The sequence below is a fragment of the Zingiber officinale genome, chromosome 1B (genome assembly GCF_018446385.1).
Source record: "Zingiber officinale cultivar Zhangliang chromosome 1B, Zo_v1.1, whole genome shotgun sequence".
NCBI classification, from domain to species: domain Eukaryota; kingdom Viridiplantae; phylum Streptophyta; class Magnoliopsida; order Zingiberales; family Zingiberaceae; genus Zingiber; species Zingiber officinale.
In genome coordinates this window covers 163189662-163207871 of record NC_055986.1, presented here as the reverse complement: position 1 = coordinate 163207871, position 18210 = coordinate 163189662, and the positions used below count along the sequence as shown (strand labels likewise).

The 18210-nt window shown below is 38.3% G+C and overlaps 1 protein-coding gene across 2 annotated transcripts; it reads left to right on the top strand.

Moving 5' to 3' along the window:
* The first annotated feature begins 2310 nt into the window (after positions 1-2310).
* LOC121988239 (proline-rich receptor-like protein kinase PERK9) lies at positions 2311-6420 on the top strand. Of its 2 annotated transcripts, XM_042541712.1 has the most exons (9): positions 2311-3683; positions 3900-3998; positions 4074-4310; positions 4399-4488; positions 4588-4658; positions 4748-4830; positions 4951-5098; positions 5897-6058; positions 6158-6420. In XM_042541712.1, the coding sequence occupies exons 1-9, from the start codon at positions 2957-2959 to the stop codon at positions 6353-6355; spliced, it is 1815 nt and encodes a 604-aa protein (XP_042397646.1). In that variant the 5' UTR covers positions 2311-2956; the 3' UTR covers positions 6356-6420. The 2 variants fall into 2 exon arrangements, with proteins under 2 accessions (XP_042397646.1, XP_042397645.1); XM_042541711.1 differs by having other exon boundaries at positions 3900-4310.
* The last annotated feature ends 11790 nt before the right edge of the window (positions 6421-18210 follow it).

Sequence of the window (18210 nt, the reverse complement as noted above, 5' to 3'; positions counted from 1 at the left end):
TGATCACAACGAGTAATGTTGTGAACAACGATGGGCAACTCTTCAGGGGGAGAGTCAACAATGGATTTGTTGAAGTATGCCCGAAATTGAGGCATGGGTTGATGTGTGCCTGAAGATGGGTTGAGCAAGCCCTACGAGGGAGTTTAATGTGTGCCAATAGGGGGAGAATGAAAGGACTTGAAAAAGGGAGTAAGTTAGGCTTTCATTATCTAAGAGGGAGTTTGCCCTCTTAGGGGGAGAATGAAGAGCTTAACTTATGCTTTCATTACCTAGTGGCATGAAGAATGAGGCTATGGGATTAGCCTAACTTACATGTGGCATTGTAAGTGTTATAGTGGTATTGTCAAACATCAAAAAGGGGGAGATTGTTGGTGCAACATCCCTCAGGTCAAGGTTGACCTGTTTGACCAAGCTGAGTCTTGGTTTGGGTTTAAATGTTTGACAATAAGAAATTGATTGAAGAAGAGTCAAGTGGTCAAGGGAGTGACCAGATACTTGACTGGAAAGTCCTAGTGAGTGAAGCTAGGCAGAAGGAAATCTTGGTGAGTGAAGTCAGGTGAAAGTCCTAGTGAGTGAAGCTAGGCAGAAGGAAATCCTGGTAAGTGAAGCCAGGTGAAAGTCCTAGTGAGTGAAGCTAGGCAGAAGGAAATCCTGGTGAGTGAAGCCAGGTGAAAGTCCTGGTGAGTGAAGCCAGGCAAGGGAAAATCCAGATGGATCAAGGATGATCAGACATCTGGTGGAAGTCCAAGTAAGTCAAGGGAGTGACCGGACACTTGGCACGACGAGTAAGTTCCAAGTGGGTCAAAGGGATTGACCAGACACTTGGTGGGAAAGGAGTGACCAGATGCTAGGCATGATGTACCAACAGGTCAAGGTTGACCGGATGTTGGTTGGAGAGGCTTGGGACTTGGTTTTGGGCAAAAACCAGGAGTTGGATCGATCAGTGGATCGATCCAGGCCTTTCCCAGTGAACAGAGAGCCTCTGGATCGATCCGTGGATCGATCCAAATGTCCTAATCGATCAGTGGATCGATTGGGACGCGGCTGCTTCGCGCGATAAGCGTTGGATCGATCCGTGGATCGATCCAGGCATTTTTCACAGAGCACAGAGGCGCTCTGGATCGATCCGTGGATCGATCCAAAGCCTCCCCGATCGATTGGGAACATTCGAATCGATCGGGATCCGACCGTTGCGTCATGTTTATAGCCGCAGGCGAGCGTTGTCTTCGGTATCTCTTCTCAGATTCATCTCAGATCTTTCGCCAGCTCCTCCACAGCACTCACAAAGCTCAGATCGCCAGTTCTTGAAGGATCTTGGAAGCTCTCCAAGTCAAGAGGCGGATCAAAGCCAAGAAGAGAAGCTAGGGTTAGGGTTTTGCACTCATTGTAAGCTTGTAAGCTTGTATTTCTTGTATCATTTCCCTCTCTTCTTGTATTGAGTTGTGTAGGGCTTCTCCGCCCTTGGTAGTAACCATAAAGGAGAGTTTTATTAGTGGAGGGTGTGTGTGTTGGTGTGGATCCTTGGATTAGTCACCTCTTGTGAGGTGGATACCAAGTAAACCAACCGTGTTAGCGTTGCGTGATTGTTTCTTTGTATTTCCGCTACACACCTTTGAAGGAACAAGCACCGCCGTCCCCGGTCATTGCCGCTGGTCATCGGTCGTCGTCGCCGATCGTCGGTCGCCCGCCGCTTATCGCTGGCCGTAGTCGCCGGTCAGCGGTCGTCGCCTCCAATCACCGGTCGCCGACCGCCACCCGTCGACCGCCGCCCGCCACCGCCAGTCATCGCCAACCGCCGCTACCGTCACCAGTCGCCCGACCGTCATCGAACGTAAGCTCCGACAAAAGTGTGGCGGCCATCGGTAGAAGTCGCAGAATATTTTTATCATTTTATAATAATATGAATTACATTCCTTATAAAAAATAATGGATACCAAACCAAAAAAATATAATCATCTTTGTAATAAAAAATTAATACATTATATTACAAACGTAGTAATATAATTAAGATTATATTACATTACAAATTTAATTATATTATAAACTCAATTACATTATAAATTCTAAAAGATGAGATATAAATTTTGATTAAAAATTACTCAGATAAATCCTGATTAAAATTTTTAAATAATTTATATTATTTAGTTTTAGAGTCATTTTATATTTTGATTTGAATCATTTAGATTTATTTAAAAGTTTCTAATAATTATGAACAAACTCAGTAATAGATGAACTGCACAAGCCGTTAAAGTTTACTTTAAATAGGAACGCATTATTGCCCATGATAAATATGTGGCCGCCGCGTATAAGTAAAATCCAAGGTCGTTCTTTGGAATTCTCCCATTTATCTACAGCGACGCCTGCCGAAGCTTGACTGATGCTCAATTTTCATCTCTTTCCGTCTTTTTTTCTTCTTCTTTTCTGGTATATGTCATTTGTTTCTTCGATCTACTGCTTCGGAAACCGGCAGATTTTGGGGCTGCGATTTGCGGCTGAATCTTGCGGAAAAGGTCGCACCTTGTGAGAATGTGAGATCTGTCTAGCTGCCGAATTATTGGGTTTGTTGTGAAATTGCTGAGCTTTTTCGAGAGGACTCTGAATTGATTGAGGGGCCTCCCCTGAGAAAATTATGGTAAAGGTTTGACCTTGGCGCGTTTGTTGAACGCGAAGTCTGAATCTCGGTGAATCGTGAACCACTGTGAAGCAGAAATCTAGGGTTTCGGTAGTTTCCTGGAAAAGGGTTGGAATTGGAGGATTTCTTGCGATTCAACATTGCTGATTTGTTTGTGATCCTATGAATTTCGTGAGTTCCTTTCGGCGTAGGAAAAAGACGAGGGAGTTGTTGAGTTGTCCAATGGGGATGTTGATTTTCATTCCAAATTGATTGCGAATGGAAATCCTGAGCTTGTTCTTGTAGTTGCGAGAAGATAAAGGAGGTGAGAAATTGCAGCAAAAGATGTCTTCTTCGCCTTCTCCTTCTTCTTCGGCATCTCCTCCGACTTCCACGGTGTCTCCTCCTACTCGACTACCATCTTCCCCGCCGCCGCTGCCGTCGCCTCCACCACCTCCTTCAGGTACCGTCCCCTCGCAGCCGGTGCCATCTCGCTCTCCGCCACCTGCCACTTCCCAGCCACCACCTTCCACTGTCCCTCCACGTCCTTCCGTACCTTCAGCTCCGACTACTCCTAATGCCCCACCTCCTCTAGCGACACAGCCTTCACATTCTAGTGCGCCGCCAACAGGTACTCCGCTACCACCATCGGCTAAGCCACCTAGGAGTTCGTCTTCACCACCACCAACACCGGCGTCCTCAAACCCTCCTTCGGTACTACCTGGTCTAACTTCGCCGCCCGGTTCTCCTCCTAGTAATTCTTCTGCAACTCCTAATCCACCTGGTCTTTCTCCTCCATCCCTAGTTACTCCTCCGGGCACTGCAATTGATCCTCATAAATCGAATCCCAATAGACCAAGCAATCGAAGTTCAGATGCGTCAGAGGGAGGTAGAAGCTCTGGAATTGGTGGCCTTTCGACTGGACCTGTTGTAGCTATTGGAGTTGTAATAGTTCTTATTGCATTTAGTTTGGTGGGATTTGCAGTTTGCATTATCAGGAAGCGCAGAAAAGCTGTTGCTGACCACAATGCAAGGGTTGTCATGCCTTCTTCATTTAGATCTTCAATTTCAGGTGATGCAGAAACATAATTGTAAATTTCTGGGTTTTTTGGGGGGGGACTTGTGAGTGAGATGAATCCTCATTTATGAACTCCTATAATTGCTTGCAGTGTTTTCTGAAAAAAGATTTTCGGATTCATGGCACATTACCTTCATAAGTAACTAGATGAAAAAATGTTTTGTGACTTCATTCTGAACATTTCCATGACATATTGATTTCGTATATCAGAATCATCCCTTTCAAGGTCCCCAACAGCCCCTCTTGTGCAACACCAGAAGTCTGAAACAACTTCAAGAACCAATTCATTATCTGAAACACCAAGGGCTGGTAAAACACTATCATTTTCATATGAAGAGTTATACAGAATCACCAATGGTTTCTCACCTCAAAATATATTGGGAGAGGGTGGATTTGGTTCTGTTTACAAAGGGTGCTTACCTGATGGAAGAGAAGTGGCCGTAAAGCAATTAAAAATTGAAAGTAGGCAAGGTGACCGTGAGTTCAAATCTGAAGTGGAGATTATCAGCCGTGTGCACCATCGCCATTTGGTTTCTCTTGTAGGGTATTGCATATCATACGATCAAAGGCTGCTTGTGTATGATTTTGTGCCCAATGGAACACTTGAATCTCATCTTCATGGTACAATTATTATTTATTTATTGAAGTAGTCTTACCATTTTTTTATTGAAAACCAATGGATCTGTTTGATTTATCTCTGCATTTTCAGGGAAGAACACAAGACCTGTAATGGATTGGGCAACCAGGGTGAAGGTTGCTGCTGGTGCAGCTCGTGGCATTGCTTACCTGCATGAGGATTGTAATATTATAAGGATACGCATCAGCAATATATATATACATAGTTATTTGGTTATCCGGTTGTATATTTTTTTATATATTGCATTGGAATTGTAACCAGGTAATCCGAAAATAATTCATAGAGATATAAAGTCTTCCAACATTCTATTGGACAATAACTTTGAAGCTCAGGTTATCCTCATCATAATGATTTTTATTTATAATATTGATGTTCATTCTCACTAGTGTTACTTCTTTGCTAATTCTTCATTATGAAGCAGGTTTCTGATTTTGGCCTTGCAAGGTTAGCTTTGGAACTGGATGCTTGTACACATGTAACTACTCGTGTGATGGGGACATTTGGGTAGGTGAACCATGTTATCATTGCAATCTTGAATTTAATCAGAATGATTATGGGATCGGTTGGAATCATGTGGCTCTTCCATCCTAAATATAAACAAACTGATGTTATTTGTATTGTTAGGTATTTGGCACCTGAATATGCGTCCAGTGGCAAATTGACTGAAAAATCTGATGTTTTTTCTTTTGGTGTTGTGCTTTTGGAACTTATTACTGGAGAAAAGCCGGTTGACAATACAAGGCCATCGGGTGACGAGGGCCTTGTTGAGTGGGTAAGTTCAAAATTTTCCATTTTATAAGCATCGTTTTTGTTATGATAAGTCTTCTATGCTAATTATTCTCTCTCTGGAGCTTGAAATGAATCAGCATGTCTAAATAACCAGATTCTTTATTTTAAAGTTTGGTGTTTGAGATCGAAGACCCAGGCTACAGTAGTAATACAAGTCCACAGTTGTTGCACATTCAATGGATCATGTAAAGCATACATAGGGCTAACTGTGCCAATGTTGAATCTGCACGAGTTCCATGTTTCACCAAAATCTTGCCTTTCATATTGGAACAGTTTGTTGCTGGTTTGAGTGCCTCCTCACTGCTAGTTGGAAATATTATTTGATTCACAAACATTTCATACTCAAGTCTTTAAGCTTTAGGTTAAGCATTTTCTCTGGTTGCAAATTTTGATGCATTTGTACTGCCATCAGACAGTATACTGAAGGTTAAATCTCTAGATTTGATTTGGCTAAGAGTGGTAACATTCGATGCCAACACATCCTTACATTGACTGTGCTTAATCTAGAGACTAGTACTCAGTATATGATTGAAATTTTTTTATTTCATTTTCTGAGACTGATATCTTTGTCACTGGTGTTTATCACTGATATCTGTCAGGCAGAATCTTACAGATTGAAACTAAATGAGGAAATTCAACTTATTGCCCTTAGAGGAGAATTCAGTTGCTAAGCATAACTTCTAACTTATTGCGCTTTTACACAAGCTCATAAGCTATCGTGAATCTCATCTTGACTTGGTAGTTATACTATTAATCCCGCTTAACTGCTGATGAAATTCAGGCACGACCATTGCTTTCCCAAGCACTTAAAACTGGCGAGCTTGGAGAATTACCTGATCCTAGACTCCATGAGAACTTTGATAAAAGAGAAATGTTCCGTATGATTGAAGCAGCCGCTGCATGTACCCGTCATTCAGCATCGATGAGGCCTCAAATGGGGAAGGTAACATTGACATACCAACAATGCGACTGATATGTCCTTCGAATCCAATGGTGCAGCTGGAGCTTCTTGTTATTGTGAAATAATATTTTGTCGATACAGGTGGGCCGGTTTCTTGACAGTCTTGCCGACATCGATCTTACCAGCGGTATAACACCAGGACAGAGCGAAGCCTTCAATGTAGCTAATTCAGCGGACATCAGAATATTTCAGCAGTTGGCATATGGCAACCCTGGTTCTAGTTCTGACTACAGCCACTCCCATTCCTATTCCTATTGGAGTAATCAAAATGATGTATAAAGATGGCTTGTGTGGCATTTGCACTGTTGTATTTTTTTTTTGTATATTATTGTTTTTGCCCTACTTGTAAAAGCATGTTATGTAGGAGGTAGTTTTTTTTTTTTTTTTTTTGTTTCAGCTTCCTACCAATCATTTCGAGGAAGATCTCAAGATCCCAGACAAATCAAAATTATGCAGCGTTAAAAGAAAGTCAGAGTCATTAAGGTTTGCAGAGGGATCTCCATTGCTGCCATTATTATTGCAGAGTGTTTCAGCAATGATAAACAAAGTTATCAGAGTGCATGCATGCGCGGTGCAAAATAATTGCTCATTGACTTCGTTAATCGCAGATGGAGATGAAAAGTGGGACTACATTTCCATTAAATTTGATTTTTTGTTGGATTAAATTAAAGAAACTAAAGATTAATGCTAATTAGTGAGCTAACATGCCACCACCCTTCCATGCATGATGAACATGAGCTTCAAGTTCTTATAGCTGAGTTGGTACGTAAATTTGCATCACACACATGAACATGAGTTTTAAACAAGCATTCATACGTTTGACCTCTTGCAGTGAAGAATTGCGTCGTAGATTAATATATCAGCATTGCTACGACAGAATTCTATGCCTGAGCAAGAACTATTGTTCATCCTTCCTCCCAAGTTCTCGCAGCTCTTTGTCGACTTCCTGGATCGAATCCTTCTTAGTTTCTTGCACAGCTTCATCAAAAGGCTCAAGTATCTCCGAATAACTTTCTTCAGATATCCATAAAATTGCCCCGCACTAGATGACTTAGATAAACTATCTGCTTTCTTGTTCTGGGGAAGCAGGGTTCTTGGTGGAAGGTGAAGGAGACCATCAAGAAAAATATGATCTTTGCGGTCAGGAACTAAAGATTGCTGCGAGGGAAGATTTAGTTGAAGAGCACTTTCGCAAATTTCTAAGATGCGATTAAGGTCCATTTCGATGAAGGAGCTGCTGCCATGGCTATAACCAAGGGAAGACCTTGCGTAAGAGGAACTCTCATAATGAAGCTCGATTGGTGCATCCATGGAGATGTTTTGGTGAGAGTGTGAAGGGAAAGAATTAATAGAGAAAATATCATGGAAACAAGAAGATTTATATGTCCAACAAGTTGATGAATGATGGATGATGGTCACTTTCTTCAAAAGAAAAAGAATAGTTCTAGCTGGTCTCAACCGCCATATACACATCATAGCGTATAGATACATTGTATAAGAAAGCCGTGATCATTTGGATAATCTCTATTTTTTATGTGCATTTATGTGAAGGATCACAAAAGGTCGTATACTAATACAATTACAGTTTGATAAGCTACATGATTATAAATTTTCTAATTGAACTGGGTTATATTTTAATAAGAAACAAGAGCCAGTTTGAATCAAACTAACACAATCCAAATTGTTTATAGTTTCGTGGACAAGTTGCATGTAAAAAAAAATATGGAATCGTCACATCAGTGGTCTTCTTAGAGTTGGTCCCATAGATATGGAGGGAGATAAATATAGATACACAATTGAAAATGCATGACAGAAATATTAATTCCAGGTCATGACATTCCAATGATCGAACCGTATACTTCTCGGCTATAAGACCATACGTCCATACTACAACCTGAGGACTTATGGAGAAGTTGCATGCAAGACAGCATGAAATGTATACAACAAACCCTCGGACACAAGCTAAATAATCAATCTTTGTTTTATTTGGCTACCATGTTGGGTGAGAAATAACCGAACTGCTTTTATTTTATATATATATATATATATATATATATATATATATATATACTATCTTGATATCCTGCGCATCCGTACAGTACACAACTGTGCGCGTGCAGGATATTAGATTTTAGTTTTTTTTAAAAAAAATTTTTGAATTAAAACAAATAATTAGATATCAGGTTTTAGTTTTTTTTTTTTTTTGAATTAAAACAAATAATTAAAATACTTTTTAAAAATTTTATTTTCAGACTTTTGGGTTATAATATCAAAATTATTTTTTTTAGATTTTACCTCTAGGATTTAAACTTTGGGTTATAGTATCAAAGTTATTTAGGGTTTAGGCTTTGAGTTATAGTATCAAAGTTATTTTTTTTTTAGATTTTACCTTAGGGTTCAGGCTTTGGGTTATAGTATCAAAGTTATTTTTTTTTAGATTTTATCTCTAGGGTTCAGGATTTGGGTTATACTATCAAAGTTATTTTTTTTTTTAGATTTTACATTTGGGATTCAGACTTCTCAATTAGGTTATAGTGTTTGGTTTTAAAAAAAATTAAAATAAAATTAATTTAAGTATTTATTGAGTATTGTAATATATTGAGGAGATATATTAATGTATTAAAAATTTATATAAAAATATGTTAATTTTTTTAATTGATTTTTTTAATTTATTAAAAAAAAAATTTTAAAAAATAAAGCATTTCCTCTCCTGCGCGACACGCACGAAATCAGTATTCTATATATATATATATATATATATATATATATATATATATATATATATATATATAAAGATTTTTTTTATTTTAAAAAAATAATGCTAGATATTCATGGATGAATGCCGGGCTGGCTCATGCCATAGCCTCTACCAAAGCCCCAAAAGCCTTAATATTTTTTAATATTATTTATATTCAAATTTTCTTAATTAATTTTTTTAATTACATATATATTTTTTTAAACTAGCAAACACTTCTTTCTTTCACATTAATACGAAGATATCTTTGTTTTTAAAACATAACTGCTTTTTAAAAATGTCTTTCCCCTCTCTCATCATCACCAGTGATCTCATACTCTCCTCCTGTCTCACAGTAATCTCACATCTTTTTCAATTTTTTGTCGATATATGATCATGTGCTCTTTCTCTCTCTAGTCAGTAATACCACTCTCTTATTATCACTCATCAGTGATTCGATGTTTCAAAGATATAGGAAGCAAAAATCTCTCATCCATTCAACCTGAAACATCAATCCGCCATCTTCTTTCTCAATAAGAAATCTTAGCAATTTTACCATTCTCATGATAGTTCTTATAAAACTTAAACCGCATAAATTCTAAAACATAAAAAACTCACATCTAGAAAATATAAAAATAAGAAAAATCTAATTTTATCAAGATTATAACATAAAAAAGTAAATATATAAATATAATAACAAACAACTTGATTGAAGAGTCTTGTCTTTGTCATTTAGCGTCGTCTAGAAAATCTTGTGGAAGAAGAAGCGGAAGCAAACACGGCAGATCTTCCAAGAGGCTTAGGGGATGACGGCGCTGAAATTTTTTTTGATAATAGAGAACAAAAAAACTATGTCAAGATTCTTCCCTAAACCCTAGGAATCAATCCTATATATAGTAGACATCTATTATCGGTCAATAGATAATTATAGATGTCGGACTATAGATCCCTATATATAGTAAACATCTATTATCAGCAAATAAATGATAATAGATGTAGGACTATAAGTTCTACACATAGAAATCTAGCAATCAAACCTAATAAGCCTAAGTTAGATCACTTTAATGGGTTCAGTTTGTACTCATATGCACAACCTACAATTAAGTCCACTAATTAGAGATAATAACCAACAATCTTCCACTTGGATTACTTGTGAGTTGTATATGGAATACAAGTAACTTTAGTTGATATCAAACTTTATAGGTACAGAATACCCCTGTAAATAATCTGGTTTATTAACTTCATTGGTATAGGGCTAAAGAGGTCATAGCTATTGTATATGATCATAACAAGCCCCAACAGTAATCACAATACCAATGTCATTAATGACATATATCAAGATGTAGATGTGTAGAGTAAAAATTATATGAAATATAATCTGTACATGTCCATTTTCAACTGGTCTTAAGATGACCTTAAAAGAGGTCAGATCATATTTGCAAAATACTTTATGCTAAACTGTAATAGCAAATCATGATCCAAACTGTATGATTCCAAAAGGAATCTATATCTTATTTACAAAGATCAAATGCTAAACAGCAACAGTAAATAATAATATCATAGTCAGAGTGAAACAAACATAAATTCTCATTAATGTTTTGAACTTTAAGTACGTACAATAATCAAAACAAATGTTTATTTTTATTAATCAACATATAACAATAAATACAGACTCCTACTAGATGAGTTCTTCTTCCATAAGAAGGGCTCCCATATCCATAACATGTGCATGAAACACCTTAGGCATCAAGCCTTTGGTGAGTGGATCGACCAACATAGAATTTATGCTGATGTGTTCTACCATAATCTGATAACTCTGAACTCTTTCTTTAACCGCTAAAAACTTAATGTCGATTTGTCTAGATTTCGACGAACTGCGATTGTTCTTGGCATAAAATTCTACGACTTTATTATCACAGTAGATTCTCAATGGTCTGTCAATGCCATCAACGGTCTTCAATATTGTGATGAAGTTTCTCAGCCAAATCCCATGATTGGATGCTTCACAGCATGCTACCAAGTATGTCTCCATAGTAGAAGTGGCTACTAGTATTTGCTTAACGCTCTTACTGTTGGATCGTGAAACGTCTATAGAGGGGGGGTGAATATCGATTCGAAAAAATCGCGTTAATAAGAGTTAAGCGCAGCGGAATAATAAAAAACTTAGGCAAACTGAACAAGGTGTTTTTTTACTTCGTTCGGAGCCTGTGACGACTCCTACTCGAAGGCCCGTACTCCTTGAGTACTTTCGTTGGGCAATTCACTAGCAATTCGAAATACTATTACAAATTAAGGTACAGAAATGCTAATGGAAATAAAGAGATATCGACAAGAAAGTTAACCAAAGAAGAAGGAGCACTTTGTCGGAGCTTTGTTAGCGTCGCAGGAGCGTAGAGCAGCAGAGCAAGCAGTCGAAGAGTTCTCAGTTGTTATTGAAGCTCCACCCCTGGGGCTTCTTTTATATGCTGCTCCGGGCGCCTGGATCCCTTCCGGGCGCCCTGGTGCGACGTGGCAGGTCTAATCAGTGAACTCCACGTGGCGACGACTCGGCCTGGATAAAATTCACCTCCGGGCGCCCGGACCTCCTATTTCCAGAAACTTCCTTTCCTGCAAAACAGAGTTAGTCCGAGGCAAATATATATTCTGCAAAACAGATTGTTAGCACAACTAAAGTAATATGATTTAACAAGAAAAGAGTATGACTTAGATTCCGTCTTTCCGAGACCGGAATCTAGTCACGATCTCGACTTAGATATCTGAAATGGATCTAAGCCGGATCGACGCCTAATGTTCCCTTCCTGGGAACGCGTCCTCGCAGTCACTCCCCTCCAGTGACTTACCTCACTTACCTGCCAGACGTCTGGTCAGCCCGTCGATCCGTCTGGACTTCGTGCCAGCTATCCGGTCAGCCCGTCGACCTAGCTGGGCTTCGTGCCTAAGCGTCTGGTCAGCCCGTCGACCCGCTTGGACTTCGTGCCAGCTATCCGGTCAGCCCGTCGACTTAGCTGGGCTTCGTGCCAGACATCCGGTCAGCCCGTCGACCTGTCTGGACTTATCCTGCACACTCGATCAGAGTGTCAGACAACAACAAACTAACTTAACATGATTTGTCATTCATCAAAACCTGGGTTAAATCATTAGTGCTAACCGCACCAACACTTACAAGATATAGCTGTTAGGATGTATACTAAAAGCCTAACTTTTGGTATAAATATTTATCTAGAAATAAGAATCACATTGGTCAAATGTCTACATTTATGATAAATGTAGTTGTTCAATTAATTTATATTGTAGATAACATAGTTTGTGGTGTCACACACAGAGGATCATGTTATCAGTACCTTATAAATTATAAACAGTAGCTCACGACCAAGATGGAAAGGAACAAACCATTGGAAGGTCGTAGTGTAATTAGGTATTAGTTTATTTTAACTATATAATTACACTAGTACACTTAGAGTGTATTAAGTAGGACCATTAGAGGTCGTTTCTTTTATACTGACTTTATAAAGGAACAAAGACCTTAGTTATTATGGAGGTGTGTGCTCTTAATCCTAATATAATAACAAGCACATATATTTGATATTTATTTCTTTAATTTATCAATGGATGAGATTTAGTTCGATAAATCAATAAGCCCGATAAATTGGGGAATGATATCACTTATAGTGTGTGTTGTTGATTATAGAAGGAAACTGTGTCCTAGTTAGGGGTGGGCATCGGCCGGTTTGGTCCGGTTTTACCCTACTACGGTTTTATTTTTTCGGTTTCGGTTTTAAAGATTTTTGATCCAAAATCAAACCATTTTATTACGGTTCGGTTCGGTTTTTATGTAATACGGTCCGGTTTATACGGTCGGTTATATACGGTTTATACAATGAATTAAATTGATTTTGTGCTACTACAAATATTAGTTTAGAGACAAAGAAAAAGTATCAATTTATTAAAATAATTATGAATTTAAAGTAATATTAAAATTTTGTTATCCGGTAACAATAAGTAAATATAAATATATAATTTGATTATGCTATTATATTATAAATAATTAGAAATTAATCCACTTGTATGATCAAATATCTATAAAAATAATGTTTTAAGTATAATACGGCCGGTTCGGTTTTTTCGGTTTTTTGGGAGTCAAAACCGGAAACCGAACCGAATAACCGAATTTTAAAAAACTTAAACCGAAACCGGCCGAAACACCGAAAAAACCGAACAAAAAAAACCGAAATTTTTCGGTTCGGTCGGTTTTTCCGGTTTGAACCGAATTATGCCCACCCCTAGTCCTAGTAATCTAGGTTGAGAATGTCCCCAAGAGGAGCTTATAAGGATTGTCATGTTAAATCCTGCAGGTGGACTTAGTCCGACATGACGATGAAGTTGAGTGGTACTACTCTTGGAGCTAGATATTAATTAAGTGAGTTGTCAGTAACTTACTTAATTAGTGGACATTTGTTATCTTAAACACAGGGAGACTAACACACTCATAATAAGAAGGAGCCCAAAATATAATTTGGAATTGGTGCAGTAGTTCAATAATAGTTCTCTAGTGGAATGAATTATTATTGATAAAATTAAGTTGTGTGTTCGGGGCGAACACGGGATGCTTAATTTTATCGGGAGACCAAAACTAATTCCTCCTCTCTGTCCCTATCGTAGCCTCTTGTATATAGATATTTATACCCACTACATACCCACCTTCTTACCCATCCAATGGGGCCGGCCAAGCTAGCTTGGAACCCAAGCTAGGGCCGGCCATGACCAAATGGATGAGTCAAGTTGGTGGCCGGCCAAAGCTTGGGTCCCAAGCTTAGGTGGCCGGCCACTAGAATATTAAAAAGGATTTTTATTAAAATTATTTCTTATGTGGATATCATGGTTTTAAAAGAAAGTTTAAAAATTAAAAATTTCCTTTTATAGTTTTCTACAAAAGATTAAGAGAAGAGATTAATCTCTTTCCTTATTTGTAGATTAAAAGGATGGTTTTAATTTTTGGTAAAAACTTTCCTTATTTGTAAATCATCTACATGTTTAAAAGAGAGTTTAAAATTTGAAATCTTTCCTTATTTGTTGATTAAAAGGTGGATTTTAAATTTTAAGAAAACTTTCCTTTTTAACCATGTTCATGATTTAAAAGATAGTTTAAAATTAAATATTCTCTTTTATAAGTTTCTACAAGAGATTAAGAAAAGATTTGATATCTTTCCTTATTTGTAGATTAAAAGAGATTTTAATTTTAGATATAACTTTCTTTTATCCACATGTTTAAAAGAAAGACTTTTAATTTATTAAATTTCCTTTTTATAAACCAATCATGAAGGGATAAAAAATTATTAGAGAAATTTTATTTTTAAAATTTTATTAGAGAAACAAATTAGGAAGGTTTTAATTCTTGATTGAATTAAATTTCCTTTGCTTAGATTATTATGGTCGGCCATGTTGATTAATAAAAGAGAAATTGATTTTATATCAATTAAATTTATTTTTCATGACAAAGGAATTAAGGAAGTTTTTATTAAAATTTCCTTATTTGCCAAGACCAAGGATTATAAAAGAGGGGGTAGAGGTGCCTTCATGATAAGAACTCTATTCTATTTTCTCCCTCTTTTTCTTCCTTGGTGTGGCCGGCCATCCTCTCCTCCTCTCTTCTCTTTGATGGCCGAACCTCATCCTTCTTGTGGAGATTCATATGGTGGCCAGATCAAGTTTAGAGAAGAAGGAAAAGAAGGAGAGAAAGAAAGCTTTGTTTCTAGCATCCCTTGGAGCATGGTGGTGGTGGCCAAACCTCTTCATCCTAGGAGAAGTTTTGATGGCCGAAACTTGCAAGGAAGAAGAAGGTGCTTGGTGGTTCTCATCTCGGAAGATCATTGCCCACACAATGTCCGAGGTTAGAAGAGGAATACGGTAGAAGATCAAGAGGTCATTAAAAGTTCACAAAGAAAGGTATAACTAGTAATTATTTTTCGCATCATACTAGTTTTATTTCTTTGTAAAAAATACCAAATACAAGAGGCATGTGATTCTAGGTTTCGAATTAGTTTTCGATGTTGTGTTCTTTTGTTTTCTTTTCGAACTTGTGCTTCGATTATTCTTTTTGGTTAACCTAGAGTTATTTAAGGAAATTAAATATTAGCTTTCCTTAAAAGGCTTTGTCTAGTCGGTGTTGGTTGTTCCCATATCCAAGAAGGTAATGTGCCTCGCCACGTCAGTACTGGAAGCTAATTTTGGAAATGGATATTTAATTGTCTTCGTAACCTAGGTGATTTGGATCAAACGTGTTAAGTTCCGCAGGAGATCCAAGTCTAAACCTAAAAGAACAAATAAGTTAAATTTAGGATCAAACGTGTAAAGTTCCGCAGGCGATCCAAGTTTAATTTAAAAGAACACATGGTAGCTAGGAAAAGGTTCAGACCTTTGTACAAAATTTTTGTACACTGGAACCGTTAGACTTTCCGAGTAGCAACCAACAATAGCCCCTCCAGCAAGTATGAAAATATAGTTTGAAGTAGATCTCCTGCTATCCAAGCATCTAGCATAATCAGAGTTTGAATATCCAATCACCTCAAGATGATCTTGTTGGATCGATTACACACGTCAGAGGGGGGTGAATCATGTGGTTTTCAAAAATTCTCTTTTCATCATTTTAAAATCAGAGTGTGAACGCAACGGAAAAGAAAAACAGGAAAAGCAGGCATGAGAGGAACACAAGCGGTTTATTTGATTCGGAGCCTTCGACGACTCCTACTCCAAGCCCCAGGTCCCGTGGACCTATCGATGGGTAATTTACTATAAACATCTTTCGGTACCTCCGGAAGAGGGATTCGAAGTACAAGTAAAGTTAAAACAAGTGCAACACCCTGCACTTATCCTTTTACAATATTTAATTACATAAAAAATTTACCGACACTTTGGAGATCGAAGTGGGAGTGCTCGTGTCGATGTCAGTCTACCAGTCGCGATCGGAAGTCCTCAGAACAGTCATTGGGCATAGCAGCTTTGTAGCAGAGTCGTAGCAGAAGCCTGGAGTAGTCAAAATTTCAATCGGATGCGCAGTAGTTTATATAGGAGTTGTTCTTCAATGCCTTCTCGAGATAGCCTTATAAAAGGCATGGAAGGCGCCTCCAATGAAGCAAAATCCATCTCGAACAACCTGACACTTATCCGTAACTTCGACCAACATTTATCCTGCAGAAAGCGCCTTCCATAGACATAGAAGACGCTTTCTATGAACAGTATGAAGAGGCCTTCACTGCTTGAAGGCGTCTTCGACACTGTTCATCCGAAGGCAAATCAGCTCCTTTTGTCCTACAAAATCACGTTAGTCCAAATAGTCTGCAAAACCAGTATTATGACAAATAATAAATGATAATAAAGGATATTAATTAGTTCCTGTCCTCCCAGGACCAGGAACTAGTCAAGGTCTCAGCTTAGGGATCCCAAATGGACCTAAACTGGATTGACGTCTACTGTCCCTTCAATCGGGACGTGTCCTCACTTGGTCACTCTCCTCTAGTGGCTTACCTTAACTTACCAGTTTGCCAGACATCTAGTCAGTCCGTCGACCTATCTAGACTTCATGTCAGCTATCCGGTCAGCCCGTTGACCTAGCTGGACTCCATCAGACCTATCAACTCCTGCACACTGGGTTAGTACAATAGAAAAAATAATAAAGTTAAATAGTGCCAACATATTTCAGGATTCGCTGGTCCGATCAACCGCGCGCAATCGACCGAAAAATAGTTGGTCACACATTACCTAGGGTTACCTCTCTAGGGTTGCTAACTTCACTCACTAGGACTTCCATCATCTGGCTTCACTCACCAGGATTTTCTCCACCTAACTTCACTCATTAGGGTCCGACTTCACTCACCAAGACTTCCACCACCTAGCTTCACTCACTAGGGCTCAGTTTCACTCACCAGGACTTCCATTTGCCTAACCTCTAGTTAAGATTTTTTTTTTTTTTTTTCGCCCCACGGGGTTATCTCGGCTGGTAAAGGCGTGGAAGTTTGCCACTGAGAACATGGGTTCGAGTCCGCAGGGCAACGGGGATTTATTCCCTATCCCTGTGCAAAAAAGTCTCGGCCCACTGCGTACTTGCCACCGAGCTACCGTGATTTACCTCCCTCGTGATGACCCTGGGCAGGGTGCGGCGGGGGCCCTGAGGGCGAGGGTTTCGCCTTTTGCCTCTAGTTAAGACTTTTCACTCTTTTCCAAACAGCAAGTCCTGTTTGGATTAACTCTTGGTCAAACTGACCAAACTTAGGTGCATTATCAAACATTGAAACCCTAGAGGTCAATTGCACCAATAGATCTGATCTCCGATACGTGAGCATATATCCTTTAGTTCTTTGTAAATATCACATCATTATTTTTACCACTTTCCAGTGCGATGGCCTTGAGTTATTTACATATCTACCTAACATCCCCACTATAAATGCTAAATCTGGTCGAGTACAAACTTGTGCATACATGAGACTTACCACTACTGACGCATATGGGAATTGTTCCATCTCCTTTATTTCAAGTTCAAGCTGTGGGCACTGCTGCAAGCTAAACTTGTCACCTCTTAACACAGGCGTGTCACCAGGTGTACAGTTCTGTATACCATACCTTATAAGCACTTTTTCAATATAAGTCTATTGTGAAAGTCCAAGAATGCCTCTTGAACGATTACAATAAATCTGTATGCCTAAAATAAAGGATGTTTCACCAAGATCTTTCATTTCAAAATTACCTGATAGAAAAAGTTTGGTTTGATATAGCATACCCTTATTATTGCTCATAAGTAATATATCGTACACATATAAAATAACTATAACAAACTTTCTCCCACTGAACTTGATATATATATATATTGATCAACGAGGTTCTCTTTAAATCCAAATAAGGTAACCACTTGATCAAATTTTTTGTACCATTGACGGGACGTCTGCTTTAAATCATAAATAGATTTCTTTAATCTACATACTAGGTTCTTTGAGTCTTTAGACTCAAATTTCTCCGGTTACACCATATATATAGACTCCTCTATGTCTCCATTGAGAAATACAATCTTTACGTCTATTTGATGTAGCTCTAAATCATAATGAGCTACAAGTGTTATGATTACCCTAAGGGAGTCCTTCATTGTCACAAGTGAAAAAGTCTCCTTGTAATCAATGTCTTCTTTCTGAGTGAATCGTTTGGCAAAAAGACGAGCCTTATACTTTTTTATATTGCCCCTTCAATCCTGCTTGCTTTTAAATACCCATTTACAACCAACGAGCTTCTTTCCTTCAGGCAATTTGATAAATTTTCAAACGTCATTGTGTGTCATAGACTTTAACTCTTCTTACATGGCGTTAATCCATCTTTTAGGGTAGAGTATTGTTTAACTTCTTGAAAAGATGTAGGATCA